Here is a 20,298-nt window from a genome sequence, read left to right as displayed (position 1 = left end):
GGGCTGCAACCTGGCGCACTCCAGGTAAATGTGCGCCAGGGTCTCCCTCACGCCGCAGAAGGGGCAGGTGTCCGGGACGGGGGTGAACCGCACCAAGTACATGTCCATGCTCACGGCTCCATGAAGCAGCCCCCAAATGATATCCCCAGCGGGCCTCGGGACTAAGGTGGAATATAGGCTGGCCCACCTGGGCTCCTCACTCTCCAGAGGTGACAAGAGGTCCCACCACTTTGTGTCGGGGCGGGACATGAGGGTGAGGATGTGAAGGGTGTGGAGCACGAGCGTGTATAGATGTTTCCTCGGCGTGGTCTGGAAACAAACCGGCTGCAAATCATGCAGCCAGCTCACAGTGAAGGGATGAATTGGTCGGGTCCATGGGGCCTGGGCCTGATGAAAAGGTCCGGAGGGCCTGCAGTGGAGGGTGGGCGGGGCATGCCCTCTCGCAGGACTTAGTCAAGGTAGGCCTGAGCAGTGGGCGGTAAAGCAGCCCTCACCTCCTGAAGTATGCGCCGGGGAGTATGAGGCCGGGAGAGCTCCATCACCGAGCGAGCATCAGGGGATCCAGCCAATCTCCCCGGTCGTAGTCCAGGAGGTCTCCACCTCTGGTGACATCTGCCAGGACCAACCTCTGGCGCACTGAGGGGGACTCCACCACCTGCACATGGAGCTGGGGGTTCTGTAGCAGGGGCTCTGCAAGGAGATCTGCCCCCTTGGTGGTTGCCACAGACCTGGTCACTGATAACAGTTTCCAGGTCTGGAGGAGGTCCTGGTAGAAGACCGGCAGCCCGGAGAGGTCTTGCGGAAGACCCCTCGGATGGAGATAAAGGAGCTGCTGGTCATATTGGAGCCCTCGGAAGCAGCGCAGGAAGGCGTGCACTAGTACTCTCCATGCCGGACTACCTACACTCTAAAGGAGCCTCTGCAGGGCCTTGAGGTGGAAGACATGGACCGGAGTGTGTAGGCACTTTAGGCCCTGTCCTCCCTCCTCCAGGGGCAGATGGAGGACCCCTGCAGAGACCCAGTGCACTCCTGGCCGAAAGAACTCCAGAATCACCCTCCGGAGGTTGGCAGGAAGCCCAGGGCTGGGACCAGGGTGTTGAGCCGGTACCAGAGCATGGACAGGTCTAGTTGATTGAGCACTAGTGCTCTCCCTCGAAGGGAGAGGCTCGGAGTAGTGCTGTCCATTTCTGGAGCCGCTCTGTCACCCTACCCTCTAAACCATGCCAGTTCTCTGGTGGAGACAGATGCGTGGCAGAAAGGTAAATGCCAAGATAGAACAGCGGACCTGCACTCCACCAGATGGCCTGAAGCGCGGGTAGGAGGGAGCTCACCTGCCACCCGTCCCTGACCACCAGGCCAGAGCTCTTAACCCAGGTGACTGGGCGGAGGAGGCTGCTAAGTAGATGGCCTGGCAAGCCTCCACCCGCGCCAAGTCACCTGGGTCCTGGATCACAAGGAGCACGTCAGCAGCGTATGCCGACAGGACCAGCTCCAGCTCTTGCAGCACCAATCCTGTCAACCTCCGACAGAGGACACAGAGGAAGGACTCAATCGCCAGAGCGTACAGCTGGCCTGAGAGGGGGCACCCCTGCCGTACTCCTCGCCTGAAGGTCAGTTGCCCCTCACCAATGAGGGATACCCCTGGTGACTCAGGTCCTGGCTGCGTGGCACTGGCTGTCACCCCAATAGGCTCAGTGGCCATCAGCGGGGTGCCACCTGCGGCCGGGCAGATGGAAGAGTCCAGGGGACCCTCGGAGGTGGGAGCAGGAACAGTGGTTAGGGGGCGAGAGAGCATGGGGAAAGGGGGGCCGGGGTGAGGTCGCTCAGATCGAGGCCCGCTGGCAGAGGGTTGTCCTCCCCCGGGTGACCGGGGTCAGACCCAGGGCCTCAATCTCCTCGTAGATGGAAATCACCACCCCGGGTCCACCCTGCCAGCGTCTGAAGCAACACTGGCGGGGCTTGCTGGGGCCTTAGGCATCAAAGGGGCAGGAGGGGCTCCATCGGGGGCCTCCCCAAGGAGGGGCTCTAGTGGAGGGGCGGTGCTACCCTCAGCTGCTGCCACATCTTCCCCAGCCGGCACGGGTGGAAGGAGTACACCCGAGGGCAAGGCAGAAGGCTTGATGTTGGTGCCCCCCTTCCTGGTCTTCTGGGGGGCCTCCGAATCCAATGGCAGAGTGGAGCTCGAGCATTCCACTTGCCCCGCTTTCCCTGTACTAGGGCCCAGCCCTCCATGGCATCATCTGAGAGCTGGCTAACAGGGGTCGGGTTGAGGGGCAGGGGCGATGGCTCAGGGACTTGGGGAGGTAACAGTGGAGTGGCATGAGGAAGGGAAGAATCCCCCTGGGGCAGGCCCTCTCCTATGCCCAGTGGTATCCCCGCCGCACCCTCCTCCACAGGCCCCAAAAGATTGCACACACCAGAGGCGGGGCTCTCCTGCTCATCTGGGCATGCTGGGGGAGGTACCCCTTGGGCCTGAGTGAGAGCAGTGGTGGACTGAGAAGTACTGAGAACAACCAGGCCGGGAGTGGGGCAGAGGAACCAAGGGGCTAGCTTCAGGGCTGGGGCGGGACAAACAAACAAAAACTGAAGAGGGAAAAGGGCAGGGCAGGCAAACAAACTGGAGCTAGCAAGGGGCTAGGGCAAAAAGGTGGGGGAAGCAAGGGCTGCAAGGGGAGACAGGGAGACTGCTGTAGCGGTGGCGGGGAGGGGAAGTCTGGGAGGCGGGGCAGCACGTGCGCCCATTTGCTGTTGCAAAAAAAGAGTCAGTTTGGGCTGGCTGCTGCTTCAGGCCCAAAAAGTGGTGAAAGGGCGCGGCAATCCAGGCGAGCAGCTAAGTCCTCGAGGCAGGAGCTGAGGCAGATGGTAAACAGCCAGTGGGAGTGGTGGAGGGGGCAACGGTGGAGGTGGGGGCACACAGATGGGCCAGGGGGCAGGCTCCCCGCCACACCCCCTGTATCCCCACAAACACATTCAAAACCCCCACCACAAGAGCACAGTTTGAAAGTTACTCAGTCTTGGAGGCCCCCTCCACGGTGGTCCGCAGAGTCTCAGCGCGCTCCCCCCAGCGGCAAATGATCCTCTTTGTCCTGCTCCATGAGGCTCCAGCAGCTCCCAGACAGTAAACACCACAGCAGCAGCTCCAGTGACTCCAGGTGGCAGTCTGGCAGCCAGGCAGGCAGGAAGGACCCCTCAGAGGTGGTGGTGGTGGTGGTGTCCACGGCAGCAGCTGGGGCTGGAGCGGGGGTCCCTCACTCCCCTCCTCCGGGGAGCAGGCCAGCAGCCCCCTGCAAGGGGCTGCAGCAGAAGCAGCAGCAACTAAGGGTTGGGGAGGGTCTGACCCAGCCAGGGGAGCAGCTGGAACAGCAGCAGGGACAGCTTAGGGCCTTGCAGCAGCAGCCCCCTACCTCCTTCCTCCCTCCATGCCAGAGGGCTACAGGAGAGTGAATGAAGGGAGATATATTAGTCCTGGGTTAAGCAGGTCCCTTTTCCCTGGGTAAGGTAACAGGGGCAGTTCCAGAACAATCAAGAAGTTGCTGGAATCAATTAAGGCAGGCTAATTAGCACACCTGATGCCAATTAAGAAGCTACCAGAATCAATTAGGACAGGCAGGCTAATCAGGGCAGGCTAAAAAGGACCTCACTTCAGTTAGTGAGGTACGTGTGAGGAGCTGGGAGCAAGAGGCACGCAAGAAGCTGAGAGTGAGTAGATGTACCGCTGGAGGACTGAGAAGTACAAGCGTTATCAGACATCAGCAGGAAGGTCCGATGGTGAGGACAAAGAAGGTGTTGGGAGGAGGTCATGGGGAAGTAGCCCAGGGAGTTGTAGCTGTCACGCAGCTGTTACAGGAGACACTCTAGACAGCTGTAATCCACAGGGCCCTGGGCTGGAACCCGGAGTAGAAGGTGGGCCTGGGTTCCCCCTATTCCCCTAACTCCCTATTTGATATAAGAGAAGTTGATCTGGACTGTGGGTCCCACCAGAGGGGAAGATCTCTGGCCTGTCCCCTGACCAATTAGGTGGGCCAGGAGAGACTGTGGGAATTGTTCTCCTCCTTTTCCCCATGCTGGCCCGTGATGAGGTTAGCTGAGTGAACGGCAGGTTTGTGCCACTAACAAAAGGAGCCAAACTGAGGACTGCCCTAAACCTCTGAGGCAAGCAAATCCACCAGAAAGCGCAGAACCCACCAAGGCAGAGGAGGAACTTTGTCACAATATTAATAACTTGGTGAACTTTTAAGTTATTTTTTCAGTTAATAAGAAAGTAGGATTTGTCAAAATGTTGCATAGTCAGCTGCTTTAAATTAAAAAACGGTTAAAAGGCAGTGCAGGAAACCAGTTATTGGTGCAAAGCTATATCTAACCAGAATTTTATTTATGAACTAAGACTTTAAAAACCCCTAGTCAGATCTCACAGAATGAATAATAACATATGACCGTACGTTTTGTAAATATAGTTGTAATATGAAATTATATTACTTAGTATTGACATCATTGTGCCTGATATCCTATAGGTGACATGAAATTGACATGAAATTATGACAAATTGAAATTGTCATATTTAAAAAAAATGTTAAAAATTAATTAATTAAAATTTCTCTGAACAATTTAAATTTCAGTTCCAAAGTTGGAAAATATCTCTTCATATAGTCATGCTTCAAAGTTGATTAGTACTGCTCTATTATATTTCTAACCTAAAATCCTACAATATGTTTGGATATTTATCTCTGTTATAAATGCGAGTTGACAGATTTTGATTGATAGCTTTTCTATAGCTTTTTAGATTCAAACTATGATCTGTAACTGAATTTAGCCACTCTTTCTTTATATGTTCCTAGCCTCCAGACTTGTTTTTGTTTCAGTTTTCCCTGTCCTACATTATCTCCAGCCTCAGGAAGGGCTAAATTCAAGTATCTGAAGGCTTTGTACAATTTTCTTTTCTAAAGCACTGCTTAGATTAGTCTAGATTGCACTGAAATCTCTCGATTTTTTTTCAAACATATATAGTCTGCTTCTCATTATACTATCTTGTGCAAAATAATCTACTCGCTATCTTGAAATTTTGCAAATTTCTTTAGAAAGAAACATTTCACCGTTGAAATAATGATCTATCAAATGCACTTTCAGATAAAGGATTGTTCCAAATGTGTTTGCTTCTAGATGCAGCAAAAAGTGGACAACCTTATGGCTTTAGGCCCCAATTCTGCAAACACTCATGTGCATAAGTCATCCTATTCAGCTCTATGGGAAGACTGACACGAGAGTCAGTTTAGGCCTTAGCTGCTAAAACATTTCAGAAATGCCATTCAGATTTATGATATTATTCACAATATTATACTCATGTTATGACACTTTATAAGAAGTTTTCTTTGGACATTTGTCCTTTATATTCTTTGTTTCCTCTTTTGCTTAAAGACCTTCATGTAGGTGATGTATAGTAATCTGGATAACATTGATTCTCAAGAACAGTAAACAAATGCAGGTACTGTGTGTCAAAACTGTGAAGTGGGGTTTACTAAATATTTGTTTCAATCTGTCAGAAACAGCCTGTTCTATGAAACAGTCCTTCATACCGAGGGAAACAGTATTTTATACAACTGCAGCCAATGCAAATTAGATAATTCCTTCTCTATTGTAATTTAATAAATACATAACAGACAGAGCATCATTTTACAATTTCTTAATTAGAAAATTTTCATGTGAATTTTCCACTGACATCTCAACTACTGCATGTCATAATCAAACAACAATCAATAGCTTTACAGAAGTCTTTTGCAGCTCTCTGAATGTAGTTCTCAGGCACTTATTGTTAAGCAAAAATGGAGCATACCTCTTGACACACAATTTCATCAAAACACTGCATGGTTTATTAAGTAAAAAATAAGCAGATATACCTGCTCCTCTGGTATGGTTAAAATCGCCTTTAATAACTTTGCATGATTTTCCATTACCATTGCAGACACCACAATGATCTTCTCGTGCCAGAGATCCTAATATTCCATCACAGCCAAATTTCTGTGGAGAAAAATAAACCTATCATTGTAATTAAGGGTTAGATTGTGCGTTGAGACTGGTGCAGAGCTGTCCCGCCACAGGGAGAGCACCACAAGGCATTTCAGATGACAACTTGCCTCCCCACTTTGGAGGGACATGCAGCTTATTAACAACCCCCCACCCCATTCATGTGGCTGGCAAGTTCTCTTGGCTGGTGTATATAGGGTGGAGCCATGTCCCAGCCCCCTCCTTGCCCTGCCCCTTCACCTTTGTGACACTATGCACTCCTGGGGGTGGTAGGGACAGCACAATCCCTATGTTCACCTGATCACAGAGTCAGTAGCTTTATTTGGTGCTTACACTGGCTATGCAAAGTGGGGAAGGTTCATTGGGCTCCTCTGTAAATGCACCCACATAAGGGCCAGGCACAATCTGACACCAAATCATTTACTGTGCTAGTTTACTATATTAAAAAAAATGTAAAAGTGTCTGGAACTTGTATTATGTACTTGGAAATGTAGCCCTTACTAATGTTTTACTGAAAGGCTATCAACACAAATACTAAACATAAAACAAGAAACATTTATTCTAGCAGTAAACAAATTACTCTGCTATGCTTATTTCTGTTCATAAACATCATTGCTAATTTGATAACAAAAAACAGATTACAATGAATACCATATGTGGTTCTTATATTAAAAAGTCTAGAGATCCCAGCATAACCAGAATTAACTGTATTAGTATAGGTACTGTCTGACACAGGGAAGAAAGGCGAGCAGCAGAATACGGACCCTGGACTTCAGAAAAGCAGACTTTGACTCCCTCAGGGAACTGATGGGCAGGATCCCCTGGGAGAATAAAATGAGGGGGAAAGGAGTCCAGGAGAGTTGGCTGTATTTTAAAGAATCCTTATTGAGGTTACAGGGACAAACAATCCCCATGTGTAGAAAGAATAGTAAATATGGCAGGCGACCAGCTTGGCTTAACAGTGACTCCTTGCTGATCTTAAACACAAAAAAGAAGCTTACAAGAAGTGGAAGATTGGACAAATGACCAGGAAAGAGTATAAAAATATTGCTCAGGCATGCAGGAGTGAAATCAGGAAGGCCAAATCATACTTGGAGTTGCAGCTAGCAAGAGAAGTTAAGAGTAACAAGAAGGGTTTCTTCAGGTATGTTAGCAACAAGAAGAAAGTCAAGGAAAGTGTGGGCCCCTTACTGAATGAGGGAGGCAACCTAGTGACAGAGGATGTGGAAAAAGCTAATGTACTCAATGCTTTTTTTGCCTCTGTCTTCATGAACAAGGTCAGCTCCCAGACTACTGCACTGCACAGCACAGCATGGGGAGGAGGTGACCAGCCCTCTGTGGAGAAAGAAGTGGTTCAGGACTATTTAGAAAAGCTGGACGAGCAAAAGTCCATGGGGCTGGATGCGCTGCATAAGAGAGTGCTAAAGGAGTTGGCGGATGTGATTGCAGAGCCATTGGCCATTATCTTTGAAAACTCATGGCGATCGGGGGAAGTCCCGGACGACTGGAAAAAGGCTAATGTAGTGCCCATCTTCAAAAAAGGGAAGAAGGAGGATCCTGGGAACTACAGGCCAGTCAGCCTCACCTCAGTCCCTAGAAAAATCATGAAGCAGGTCCTCAAGGAATCAATTCTGAAGCACTTAGAGAAGAGGAAAGTGATCAGGAACAGTCAGCATGGATTCACCAAGGGCAAGTCATGCCTGACTAATCTAATTGCCTTTTATGATGAGATAACTGGTTCTGTGGATGAGGGGAAAGCAGTGGACGTGTTGTTCCTTGACTTTAGCAAAGCTTTTGATATGGTCTTCCACAGTATTCTTGCCAGCAAGTTAAAAAATATGGGCTGGATGAATGGACTATAAGGTGAAGAGAAAGCTGGCTAGATTGTCGGGCTCAACGGGTAGTGATCAATGGCTCCATGTCTAGTTGGCAGCTGGTATCAAGTGGAGTGCCCCAAGGGTTGGTCCTCGAGCCGGTTTTGTTCAATATCTTCATAAATGATCTGGAGGATGGTGTGGATTGCACCCTCAGCAAGTTTGCAGATGACACTAAACTGGAAGGAGAGGTAGATACGCTGGAGGGTAGAGATAGTATACAGAGGGCCCTAGACAAATTAGAGGATTGGGCCAAAAGAAATCTGATGAGGTTCAACAAGGACAAGTGCAGAGTCCTGCACTTAGGACGGAAGAACCCCATGCACCGCTACAGACTAGGGACCGAATGGCTTGGCAGCAGTTCTGCAGAAAAGGACCTAGGGGTTACAGTGGACGAGAAGCTGGATATGAGTCAACAGTGTGCCCTTGTTGCCAAGAAGGCCAATGGCATTTTGGGCTGTATAAGTAGGGGCATTGCCAGCAGATCGAGGGACGTGATTGTTCCTCTCTATTCGACATTGGTGAGGCCTCATCTGGAGTACTGTGTCCAGTTTTGGGCCCCACACTACAAGAAGGATGTGGAAAAATTGGAAAGAGTCCAGTGGAGGGCAACAAAAATGATTAGGGGACTGGAACACATGAGTTATGAGGAGAGGCTGAGGGAACTGGGATTGTTTAGTCTGCGGAAGAGAAGAATGAGGGCGATTTGATAGTTGCTTTCAACTAACTGGATGGATCTAGACTGTTCTCAGTGGTTGCAGATGACAGAACAAGGAGTAATGGTCTCAAGTTGCAGTGGGGGAGGTTTTGGTTGGATATTAGGAAAAGCTTTTTCACTAGGAGGGTGGTGAAACACTGGAATGCGTTACCTAGGGACTTGGTGGAATCTCCGTCCTTAGAAGTTTTTAAGGTCAGGCTTGACAAAGCCCTGGCTGGGATGATTTAGTTGGGGATTGGTCCTGCTTTGAGCAGAGCGTTGGACTAGATGACCTCCTGAGGTCCCTTCCAAACCTGATATTCTATGATTCTAGGTGCACTCATCCAGTGAAACCAACAAAACCTCCACTCCTTCTCATAAATTATCAAGGCAAGGGCAGACTAACTAGAAAATAAAATAGAGAAATTACTGTGAACTGAAAATCTATTCGTGTTCAAGTACATGATGACTGTTTCTCCATTTCTCCATTATAGTTCTTTTAAATTAAAGAGAAGAAAGTAGCAGCTCAGGATTTTCATATGGGAGTTGTATTCCTATTTCCTATTATCATATATCTAGACTAGGATAACATGGGCATTTTTAAAGTGTATAAGTTAAAGTGTTTGAATTAACACGTTAGCTGATTAGGACGAAACCTACACATTAAAATACAACTTGCCCCATTTGCAACAGGGTTTTATAATGTGTGGATTAAAACTTTTAGCTAATACTTTAAAAAATCTCTTTTTATCATAACCTAGGCATACTCTGATGTGGCATAGGGTTTAGAGGATGCCTGTGCAAGGTCTACCATTGCAGTAAAGACAATGACTGAGTGGTGTAGGGCTATCCACAGATCGTATTTTCAATAATTAATTAGGATGGAGCCAAAAAGAAACCTCTGGGACTAAAAAGGAGTGAGGAGGACAAAGGGCCACCAAATGAGACAAAAAAAGAGCAGTTAGAGTACCATGTACCAAGTGAAACTTTAAGGCATAAACTTTAAGTAATATGCACACAGGGCCGGCTCCAGGCACCAGCTTTCCAAGCACTTGCTTGGGGCAGCAATGAGAATGGGGCGGCAGTCCGTGTCCCACAGCGGCAATTCGGTGGTATGCACAGAATTAGTGTTAAGCTTTTATTATACATGATTCAGGCCCCGGGGTTGTTGTTTATCTTGACCTATAATTCTGTATTTCTGGAAATCAGGCTGAATTAAATATACATGTACACTCTACATCAGTGTTTCCCTTGCTTCTGAAAGATGAGCCCCTCTTCAAGACAATGAAATCAATCATCTATTGCCTCATCCCCAATAAGTGTTGTTAAAGATCTGCTCATCTGAATGTATACATTTTCTGTACTGTCTTTCCTCAGCCCCAGCTAGTCCTTCAGGTACTGCGCCATATAACATATTGTAATAAGTGAAATGAATTTAAAATATTACGTTTTATATGTAGATATAAGAGGAAGGCAGTAACCTAGCTCTGGACATTCCTTATGCAATATTCTACCAGAATTAATACGTATGTACAGTATGTTAAAAGTTGAGTCTAAAGAATTGATTTATACCTGGCATCTACCATTTGCGCAGATATCTAATCCATGCTGACCACAAGTCGTCCCATCCATCACCTTTTCTGTTAGAAGAATAGGCTGATCCTTTCCAACAGGGGAACAATATAATGCACAAGGCTTTTCTTTAATAGAAATTGGTGGAAAAAAAATGCCAAGTTAGTAAAACTGATTTAATCGAAGTAAACTTCTTCCAAACCAATGTTTTTGGTGGTGGCGCTCAGCCTTCTTTATATTAATCAATGTTAATTATAACAAAAACTTACTTCATTTTATTTAATACAAATGGGGGAAAAAAAGATACTGAATCTTTCTTCTGTTTGGTAAACTACAGCTCTTTTTCCTGTTAGAAAACAACTGTATTAAAAACTTCAGTCTACATAATACTCATGTCATGTTAACTGCTACAATTAGAAGAATATGCACATGTTAGCTGTCTAATATTTTGGTTGAAAGAGGAAATTACTTACCTGTATCTGGAGGTTCTTTAAGATGTGTGGTCCCTATCTGTATTCCAAAAGTGGGTGCGCATGCACACCATGCGCTGGGTCTGAACGTTTTCAGCAGCAGTGTCTGTTGTCCAGCATGGGCACCTTACTTTGCCACGCTCTCCAGAAGAGGTTATAAGAGGTTGTGTGGGGAGATGCACCCTCAATCTCCCTCTTACCGCTGAATAGAGAGTCCACAGCAAAGAGGATAGTGGGCGGGTATTGGAATACAAATAGGGACCACACATCTCGAAGAACCTCCAGTTACAAGTAACTCTTCTTCTTCGAGTGATTGTCCCTATATGTATTTCAAATGCAGGTGAGTATGAAGCACAGCTTGGAGGTGGTTGTGAGGACATGATAGGTAAGGCCGACTGCAGGACAGCAAGACCTACGGTTGGATCTGCATCTGCCCACTGGTTGATGGTGTAGTGCGCTATGAAGGTGTGGATGGAGCACAACAGATCTCATGCCAGGGGACATCTGACAGGGAGGCGGCAGTGGTTGTGTGCGCCACTGTGGAATGAGCCATGATCCTACTGGGCAGTGTGGGAGCACGCAGAGCATTCAGTAATGCACTTAGGGACCCATTTGGATATGTGCTTCAAGGAAAGGGCTTGCCCTTTCTACCATTCTGCAATGGCCATGAAGAGGCATGGGGAGGTGCAGAATGCATGAGTCCTGTCCAAGTAGAAGGCCAGTGCCCTGTGGACATCCAGGTAATGCAGTGTCCTGTCCGTGGGAGTGGTGTGTGGCATAGGATGGATGACTGGGAGCTGGATGGACTGGTTGAAATGGAAATGAGATGGAAATCAGAAAGAAGTTTTGGGAGGAACTTAGGGTGAAGGCACAGGGAGACTTTGTCCTATGGAAAATTTTATATGGGGGGCAGGGAGGAGTCAGCCATCATGGCCACCAATTTGCTGACAAGCTGGGTGGAAGTGATGGCCACAAGAGGACCTTCATGGATAGATGTGTGAGGGAGCATATGGCCAGTGGTTTGAAGGGAGGGTTGGTGAGGGCAGATGGCACAAGATTAAGGTCTCAGGGGTGGAGTAGTGGTAAGGACCGGCATGAAAAAGTTCATCAGACCCTTCAGAAACCAGGTAGTGGTAGGGTGGGTAAACACCAACTGTCCATCCAGTGGAGGGAGGAAGGCACTAAGTGCCGTGAGGTGGACACAGATCGAGCTGAGTGCGAGGCCTGAGTTCTTAAGCTCCAGGAAATGGCCTAGTGGGGAAGGTGGTGGTGTTGCACCCAGGAAGTGAAGCGCTTCCACTTCATGGCACAGCACATCCATATGGCATCCCATCTGCTGTGCATACGTACAAAGCAGACGGATGACAAACAGACATTGTCTACGTGTGAGCCCCATCCAAAACCCAGGCTGTCAGCTCAAGCGGGCCTGTGTTGGGGTGTCGAACCCTGCTGTTGTCGTGGGTGAGGAGGTCTGGCAGGGTGGAGCGGCTGATTGGTGAGCGGGCGGACAGTCTGAGTAGATCAGGAAACGAGAACTGTAGGGGCTAGCACAGGGCTACCAGGATGAATGTGGCTTCGTCTCGGGGGATCTCACGCAGGAATCTGAGGGTGGAGGGGAATGGCAGAAAGGAGTACTAGAGGCCATCACCTTTGGAGTCTCAACCCCTCGTCCCCTGGAGCAGTAGAGGGGAATTTGTGGTTTGCTTGAGTTCCCAGTGAGGCACAACAGATGGAGCAGAGAGTGGGGTCGTGGAGTTCCCACTCATGGTTGAGGTACCAGGTGTGGTTGAGTGCATCTGCCAGGGGGTTCTCGGCCCCCCAGAAGGTATGCTGCGTGGGGCACAATGTAGTGGCAGAAACACCAGTTCCAGAGGTGGATGGCCTCCATGCAGAGTGGCCAGGACCTGGTGCTGTCTTGTTTGTTTGTGTATGCCACTGCGGTGGTGTTGTCCGAGAGAATCTAGACATGTTGATTGTGGAGCAGAGGCAGGAACGTGTGACAAGTAAGGTGGACCATGCACAGCTCCAGAATGCAGATGTGCATGCATTCTTCTCTGGGAGTCCATGTCCCCTGCGTGGCACGGCCAGCTAAGTGTGCACCTCACCTTGCCAGGGAGGTATCTGTGGTAAGGGTGGCCGTAAGGATGGAGTGGCAAACAGGGTGCCTCTGAGCACCTTGGCAGGATTGGTCCACTAGGTGAGGGAGGTGCAGACACAACTTGGGACATTCTGAATTATCCATTTCAAACCCCACCTATAATTTATACAATACTGATTTGAAAAAGATAGATATAACCTTCTCATACTCTAGTTACCTAACTCCCTTCTCAGTTCATGAATCTTACTTCTGTAGCACCTACTCCAGTGAGGACTACTCCATAAGCGAGGTACTATTCAGCAGAAAGGTGACCGAATGAGGCCCTTTATTATTTGTTAATTTTCCAAATTGAAGAAGTCCATATCAGTTGTGTACCATGAAGCACAACTTTGCATCAGATTAATTAGGGAAGTTGAATCCAGGACTACTTGGATCATAGGCTGTCCATGCAATGGACTACTGCAGACTACTGCAGCCCTGAGGCTTCATGGCAGATAGAATCTCTGTTTCCACTATGCAAACTGAGGGAAGAATCCATCCTTCCCCTGCCCAGCATAGAACTACCAAGGGAGGAGCTGTGCAATGGAATCCGGATTTCGTCTGCAGTAATTATTACAGTGATAGAATTTAGATTCATATGCAAAATCTAGAAAGGACTATGCAATCACTTATTACTTTTTATTGATAAATACACTATCGCAGAATGGCTGTATGTTGAACAATATTAAAAATAGTAAGCATACCTTGTTGACCATTATCAATATTTGAAGGACGACACTCACTATTAAACGAGACAATCATTATCCTCAGACAAAGACCAAAGAGATGGACCTTTCATCAAGCCCCAAAGGTCAAGAGAATCTGTCTCTGGCTGACCCACTGAGACAGTGAATTCCAGAACCAAAGGGGCTCCACTGAGTAATATCTATCTTAGACACCTACATGGTGCTCATTACTGTAGTATCTGAGTGCCTCACAATCTTTAATGTATTTATTCTCATTACACTCTGTGAGGGAGGGCTATTATCCCCATTTTACAGATGATGAACTGAGGCAGAGCAAGACTAAGTGCCTTGCCAAGGTCACACAGGAAAGTTGTGGCAGAGATGGAAATTGACTCCATGTCTCCTGAGTCACAGACTAGTGCCCTAATCACTGGAACATCCTTCCTTATAGACATCCTCCAGATCTTTAAATTTAGAGTTGCCAGCATATGTGACCCCAGTGAACTTCAACTGCTGTAATGGGACAGATAAAGACAGTGGTCTCTTGAGCTGTCATGATGCAAGCCACATAGGACTTTACAGATCCAGAGCCAACTCCTTGAATTACATTTAGATTATCAAACAATAACTTTCCACTTACTGACATGCGCACAATACTGATATTTAAAGTTTAAACTGCCTTCCAGTCTCAGTGGGTGGGTGGTTGACTGGATCGGCAGACTCCCTTGTGCTGCCTGGGTGAGGGGAAAGTCCCACCCTTCTCTCAATCCATGTGGCTATGTTCAGCTTGGAGGGGAAGGGAGAGAGTGAGGTTGAGGTGGGGATAGAGTGGGGCACTTGAATCAATCCCTGAGTGCCCAAATGGCTGGTCTAGAGGAAATGGCTACCCAGGATTGGTTGATGGCCTGCCCCCTCTTCACAGTACAGAAGCCCCTCTTTGGGCTTGGGAGTCAGCAAAGACAGTCATGCTATCACCTGCCATGCATCCCTGTGAGTTAAATGTGGCAGAACTTGGGTCTCCTGGTGTACCATGGAAATAGCCTGATCAAACCCACAGGGGCAGCAGAGGTGCAGAAAGGACCATTCCCTCAGGACAGAATTAACCATTCCTCTGAGGGGTTTTCCACTTCTTCACAGAACCCAGGAGGCCTACTTGGGTGCGTAGGACTTTCTGAATTGTTGTAGCTTTCAGTTTGGCCCAGTGCAGGGTTATGGTAGGTGTCCGTTGGCTAGCTCCTAAACCTGAGCACAGGGAAATACAGATGGATGGTAACTCTAGTTTTGTGGAAGATGATGAAATCTCTTGAGATCTAGCAGGGATCATTATCTAGTATGTATCCCTCATCTCTACCCTCATTTGCTTGCATGAGAGGGGAGAGTGATAAAGGGATCTCAACAGCTGACTACAGGACTGGCTCTAGCGACCAGCAAAGCAAGCACTTGCTTGGGGTGGCACATTTCCAGGGGCAGCATTCTGGCCATCCTTTTTTTTTTAAAAAAAAATCCACCAATGTACGGAAAAAAAATAATACATGAAGATCAAAAAAAATCTCCAGTACTAATCTCCAGATAGGAGCATGATGTGAAAAATATCATGTCACGTTGTGACACAGTCACTCATAATGTGAATGTGCGTAAATGTGTAAACATTAACGGTTATTGATTAATTAAATCAGGAATCATGATTACTTGTGTGTACTGTGCTGCCCTATTGGCGCCATTTGCCCCAATTTCCGTGTCACGTCAGTGTCAGCGGTTATACAGCTAAAATGCTGGGACAAAAATGAAAACGATTTTCCGGTGTTGTCTACCGGCAACAAAGAGAGAAACAGCAAAAAATTAGAAAAACTATCTCGTATTTCAAATAAGTATTTTTAAAAAGTTGACAATCAAGAAGAAAGCTCTAAGCAATGCATTGAAAGTGATTATTCATCAACTGATGAAGACCAATCAAACCAAAGATTATCTTTATCAACTGATAAAGATGAACAACAATCTGACCAAAGATTATCTTCACTAACTGATGAAGACAAACAATCACAATCCATCCAAAAATGTACTTCTTCAGCTGAAGAGTTCAGAAACAAAGAACTGTTATCCAAATCTAAAACAGAAGAACAATTAATGGAAGGTGGAGAGACTGACATAGGATTGGATCCAAGTACATGGCCAACAATAATTACTGCTGCAATGCTAATAATTATTGTGAAAAAGGTCCTTCAAAACTAGATCCTACATCTGAATATCCATTTAATTAGTCGAATTGTCAATTTATAACATCCAGTATGAAGAAACAAATGAAAAATGGGGAATAAATTAATAGATCATGGTTCGTGTATTCACAGACCAAAGACGTAGTTTTTTGGTTTTGGATGTCACTATAACTTCCATTGAAGAAAGATTTTATCAGTTTCATGGTCATTATGAAACTTTTGAATTTTTATATGATATTGGAAATATTAAAAATCAGTTTTCCAAAGAAGACCTCATGAAGCACTGCCAAGACCTACATTTAGCGCTCAGTACTGATAACACTGCTGACATCGATGGAGTAGAATTGTATGATGAATTCATAGCTTTATCTGAGCTAATACATCCCCAAACTTCTCCTCTAAAAGTATTAGAATTTATAGCAAGAAATGTTTTTTTCACTCCAAACGCTGCTATAGCATTACGCATTCTTTTAAATATTACCAGTATCAGTGGCTTCTGGTGAGCGCAGTTTCTCAAAACTGAAATTACTAAAAAATTATTTGAGGTCCACCATGTCTCAGAATCATTTGTCAGGACTCGAATTAATTTAAATGGAAACTACCATTGCAAAAAATTTACATTTCACTGAATTATTAAAAGACTACGCAAGTATAAAAACCAGAAAAATTCAGTTCATATAAACTCTTTTAATTTATGAGAAACTGGGCGCACCGGAAGATACATTACAGTGTATAGTTGAACCCAAATTGTCTGTAATTGTGATTTTGTTAAAATTAAAAGAGTACGCAAGTAGAAAATTGTTTTATTTCACTAACTACAAATTCTCTGTTTTCATTTTTTAAAAAATTGTAAACAGTCAAAACAAAACAAAAACATTGCAAAATGCCAACGTGTGTAAAAGCAAAAAAAAAAGGGCAGGGGGGAGGCGAAAAATGTTTTTTGCATGGGGCAGCAAAAAACCTAGAGCTGGCCCTGGCTGACTACATCCTTCAGTGACTTAGTGGGCTAGGCCACGGATGTTAGATCTCTTGTTGTAAAGCCATGAATATCTACACTGGACCACAGTTTTTTTGGCAAGGTTTTGGGTGCTGTTCAACCTAGTGTTAATTTAGTTCAGTAAAGTTACAGCCTGCTGCTTAAACCCATGTTCTGTGTGGTGTGTCTTCATTCCCCATGTATTTGTTCAATCTTTAAATTACACTTAATAACTCAGTAATGCTTATGCTGCAAAAGCTATATTGGATATTTCAACTTAAAGTACCTCTGTCAAGCTTTTGATTAACATATAATGCCCACTACAGGCACCACGTTTTATTTGTATGTCAAATACAAGCGTTGAGTGAATCAACACATTACGAACATAGACGGTAGGAAATTAAAAGGTAAAATGACCCTTAGTTTAAATGAAATGGGACCTTGTGAGAGAGACACAGTAAATGAACTATGGGACACCACTTTTTTATGCACATTTCTGTATTCATTTCTTTTTTTGTGCAGAGCCACTTGTCTTTTTGACAGTTGTACCCCATCTTCATTTTCTGACTGAACAATTGTGACTTGAAATTTAAATTAAAAGAAGACCCCATGGTTCCAAATTACAACTTGCCTTTAGCGCCATATTTATTATTTCTACAATTTCTCATTTATTTTTCTCTGATTTCTGTTCTTCTTAAATAAAGGGGCTTCATTGATCTTGGAGCCTGAGGCGAGGCAAGGCACAAGGCCATTATATATATATATATATATATATAGTTCAATATCTTCATAAATGATCTGGAGGATGGTGTGGATTGCACTCTCAGCAAATTTGCGGATGATACTAAACTGGAAGGAGTGGTAGATACGCTGGAGGGCAGGGATAGGATACAGAGGGACCTAGACAAATTGGAGGATTGGGCCAAAAGAAATCTGATGAGGTTCAATAAGGATAAGTGCAGGGTCCTGCACTTAGGACGGAAGAACCCAATGCACAGCTACAGACTAGGGACCGAATGGCTAGGCAGCAGTTCTGCGGAAAAGGACCTAGGGGTGACAGTGGACGAGAAGCTGGATATGAGTCAGCAGTGTGCCCTTGTTGCCAAGAAGGCCAATGGCATTTTGGGATGTATAAGTAGGGGCATAGCGAGCAGATCGAGGGACGTGATCATCCCCCTCTATTCGATATTGGTGAGGCCTCATCTGGAGTACTGTGTCCAGTTTTGGGCCCCACACTACAAGAAGGATGTGGATAAATTGGAGAGAGTCCAGCGAAGGGCAACAAAAATGATTAGGGGTCTGGAACACATGAGTTATGAGGAGAGGCTGAGGGAACTGGGATTGTTTAGTCTGCAGAAGAGAAGAATGAGGGGGGATTTGATAGCTGCTTTCAACTACCTGAGAGGTAGTTCCAGAGAGGATGGTTCTAGACTATTCGCAGTGGTGGAAGAGGACAGGACAAGGAGTAATGGTCTCAAGTTGCAGTGGGGGAGGTTTAGGTTGGATATTAGGAAAAACTTTTTCACTAGGAGGGTGGTGAAACACTGGAATGCGTTGCCTAGGGAGGTGGTGGAATCTCCTTCCTTAGAAGTTTTTAAGGTCAGGCTTGACAAAGCCCTGGCTGGGATGATTTAATTGGGGATGGGTCCTGCTTTTGAGCAGGGGGTTGGACTAGATGACCTCCTGAGGTCCCTTCCAACCCTGATATTCTATGATTCTATATATGCAATGTAAATATAATATTATACAGTGTAGTGAGATACCACACCCACCTTCATCAAAGAAGAAACTTGGACACCAGACGAAGGTGCAGCACTGAATATATGGAAAAAGATCCTTCCATACTATAGAGATTCCAATTAAAAGAAGTTATAGTTCACAAACTGCAAATTCCCCAGTTGGGAAGCTGTCGAAGATCTTGCATGTCTTGTGTTTGTTTGCACATTTGTGTATGTATTTGTGAACACACAGATAACTTATTCAATTAAACTGTTTTCATCTAAAAATATGATCTCATTTACTCTTTCTTTAATGTATTCTGGAGGGAACCAGTCACACTTACTCTATACCTCTGCCAACTAGTGGGTCATATACAAATGTTAATTTCTTTGAATCCCATTGAAAATATGTACAATTCTTTCAAAAAGAATCTGTTGCTCACATAGTGAGAAACACTGGTAATGTAAGTAAACTGAAATTACATTTGAAGTTGCAGTGTTTAATTAAAACTGGTATTTCTGAGCACCTTGCTGAACAGTGGCACCAATTCAGATATTTCTTTGTATGGAGAATGGAATTTTGGTCCCTCCTCCTGGTAGAGACCTCATTCTGGTCCATGCTTGTTATCCCCAGGGCTCTGGGTCTCCCTCAGCCAGAGAGTCTTCCCTCTCACTTACTGGTTCCCTGGTGTTACCAGGACTCAAGTTCTTGGGGGACTCTCCTGCACTCTTCTGTATAGGAGAGACTCCTCGTGTGCCAAGTTGCAACACCATTTGGCCAAGCTGCCCCACTGTCTGGATGAAAGGGTATCCAGGCCAAATTTGAGTGGTAGTGTGATCTTGTGTGCTAGGTCTCCAATGCCACTCACTGAAATTTGCCCAGGCCGCTCCTCTGTCTCCACAGAGGGGCTGCTGGGTCAAATTTCAGTGGCATTGCAACCAGACAGCTTGAGTGATGCTCCAGATTGCTCCAGCAGCAGCTGTACTGATTTACTACAGGACCACTGGTTAAAAGTGGTCACACCATACCCTAAGCTCTGCAGCCTATAAAACTTTGAGTAACTGCAAAAACCTTGGGGAGGGCATTCACTTCCCCTGCTCCTCAACTGGGACAACTGCAGCTGAACAGTGACAGGATTTGTGACCCCAGCTGTACAGGGAACCCTTGACAGAAAACATAAACCAGTCTCCATCTTATGTTTTAGAAATAGCATAAGGAAATATTTGTTAGTACAACAGGGATTTTTAAAAATATACCAGGAAGTAAAGTTCTTCCCTTGAATGTATATCAATGTATAAACATAAATAAAATGAGTTTATAGCCCTCAACTTTGACTGTGGAAAGCCCAGTCTTATAAATGTTACCTCTGCTGGAGATGGTGCTAGAAGGAGGCCGTAGCCAATCAGAAACCACCATGATAGATAAGAAGGATTGCCTACTTCTTCTAAGGGGGAATTCAGGGTGAAGCTGGAACAGGTGAGGAGCTCCTCAGTCCTAACCCAAAGTCTTCGGCCTGGGCCTAACCATCAGACTGCATCTTCAGTTAGGCAGTGTGACAAACTGATTATTTTCGTTGTGAGATTTAAATGCCCAAGCAGCTAAATTTTGAGTTTAATCTTACTTACTGTTAAAGGACCACTAAAAAGCTCACTGCATGAGATGCTTTGCTCTTGGCAAGCTTTGACAGTCACCTTTGAGCAAACAATTCATCAGAATAAATTTGTGAGTGACCTCAGAACTTCAGCACTTAGCAAATCAAAAAGGTTATTTTAAGATGTAGGTACATAATTCTTTCTGACATGGATGATTGCTGTTAATAAGAATGATTCTGACATTTTCTTTTAATGTTGCATTATAAATTGCAATAAAGCATTTCTAAATGATCTCACACCTCAGAATGAGTTTTAATACGCAATAATTATTGCATGAGTAAGTC

General features: G+C 45.7%; 1 protein-coding gene across 1 annotated transcript in view; it reads right to left on the bottom strand.

Annotated features, from left to right (window-relative positions):
- The window catches only part of ADAMTS19 (ADAM metallopeptidase with thrombospondin type 1 motif 19), a 279,664-nt gene that overhangs the window by 55,579 nt on the left and 203,787 nt on the right, over positions 1–20,298 (bottom strand). Inside the window, exons 14-15 of the mRNA XM_073344873.1 lie at positions 10,162–10,289; positions 5,892–6,012 (exon numbers count right to left, since the gene is read on the bottom strand). Of these exons, the coding sequence (XP_073200974.1) occupies positions 5,892–6,012; positions 10,162–10,289 (249 nt within the window). The remainder of the gene's footprint in view (positions 1–5,891; positions 6,013–10,161; positions 10,290–20,298) is intronic.

The sequence above is a fragment of the Lepidochelys kempii genome, chromosome 5 (genome assembly GCF_965140265.1).
Source record: "Lepidochelys kempii isolate rLepKem1 chromosome 5, rLepKem1.hap2, whole genome shotgun sequence".
Classification (NCBI taxonomy): Eukaryota; Metazoa; Chordata; order Testudines; family Cheloniidae; genus Lepidochelys; species Lepidochelys kempii.
This window is presented reverse-complemented; position numbering and strand designations above follow the sequence as displayed.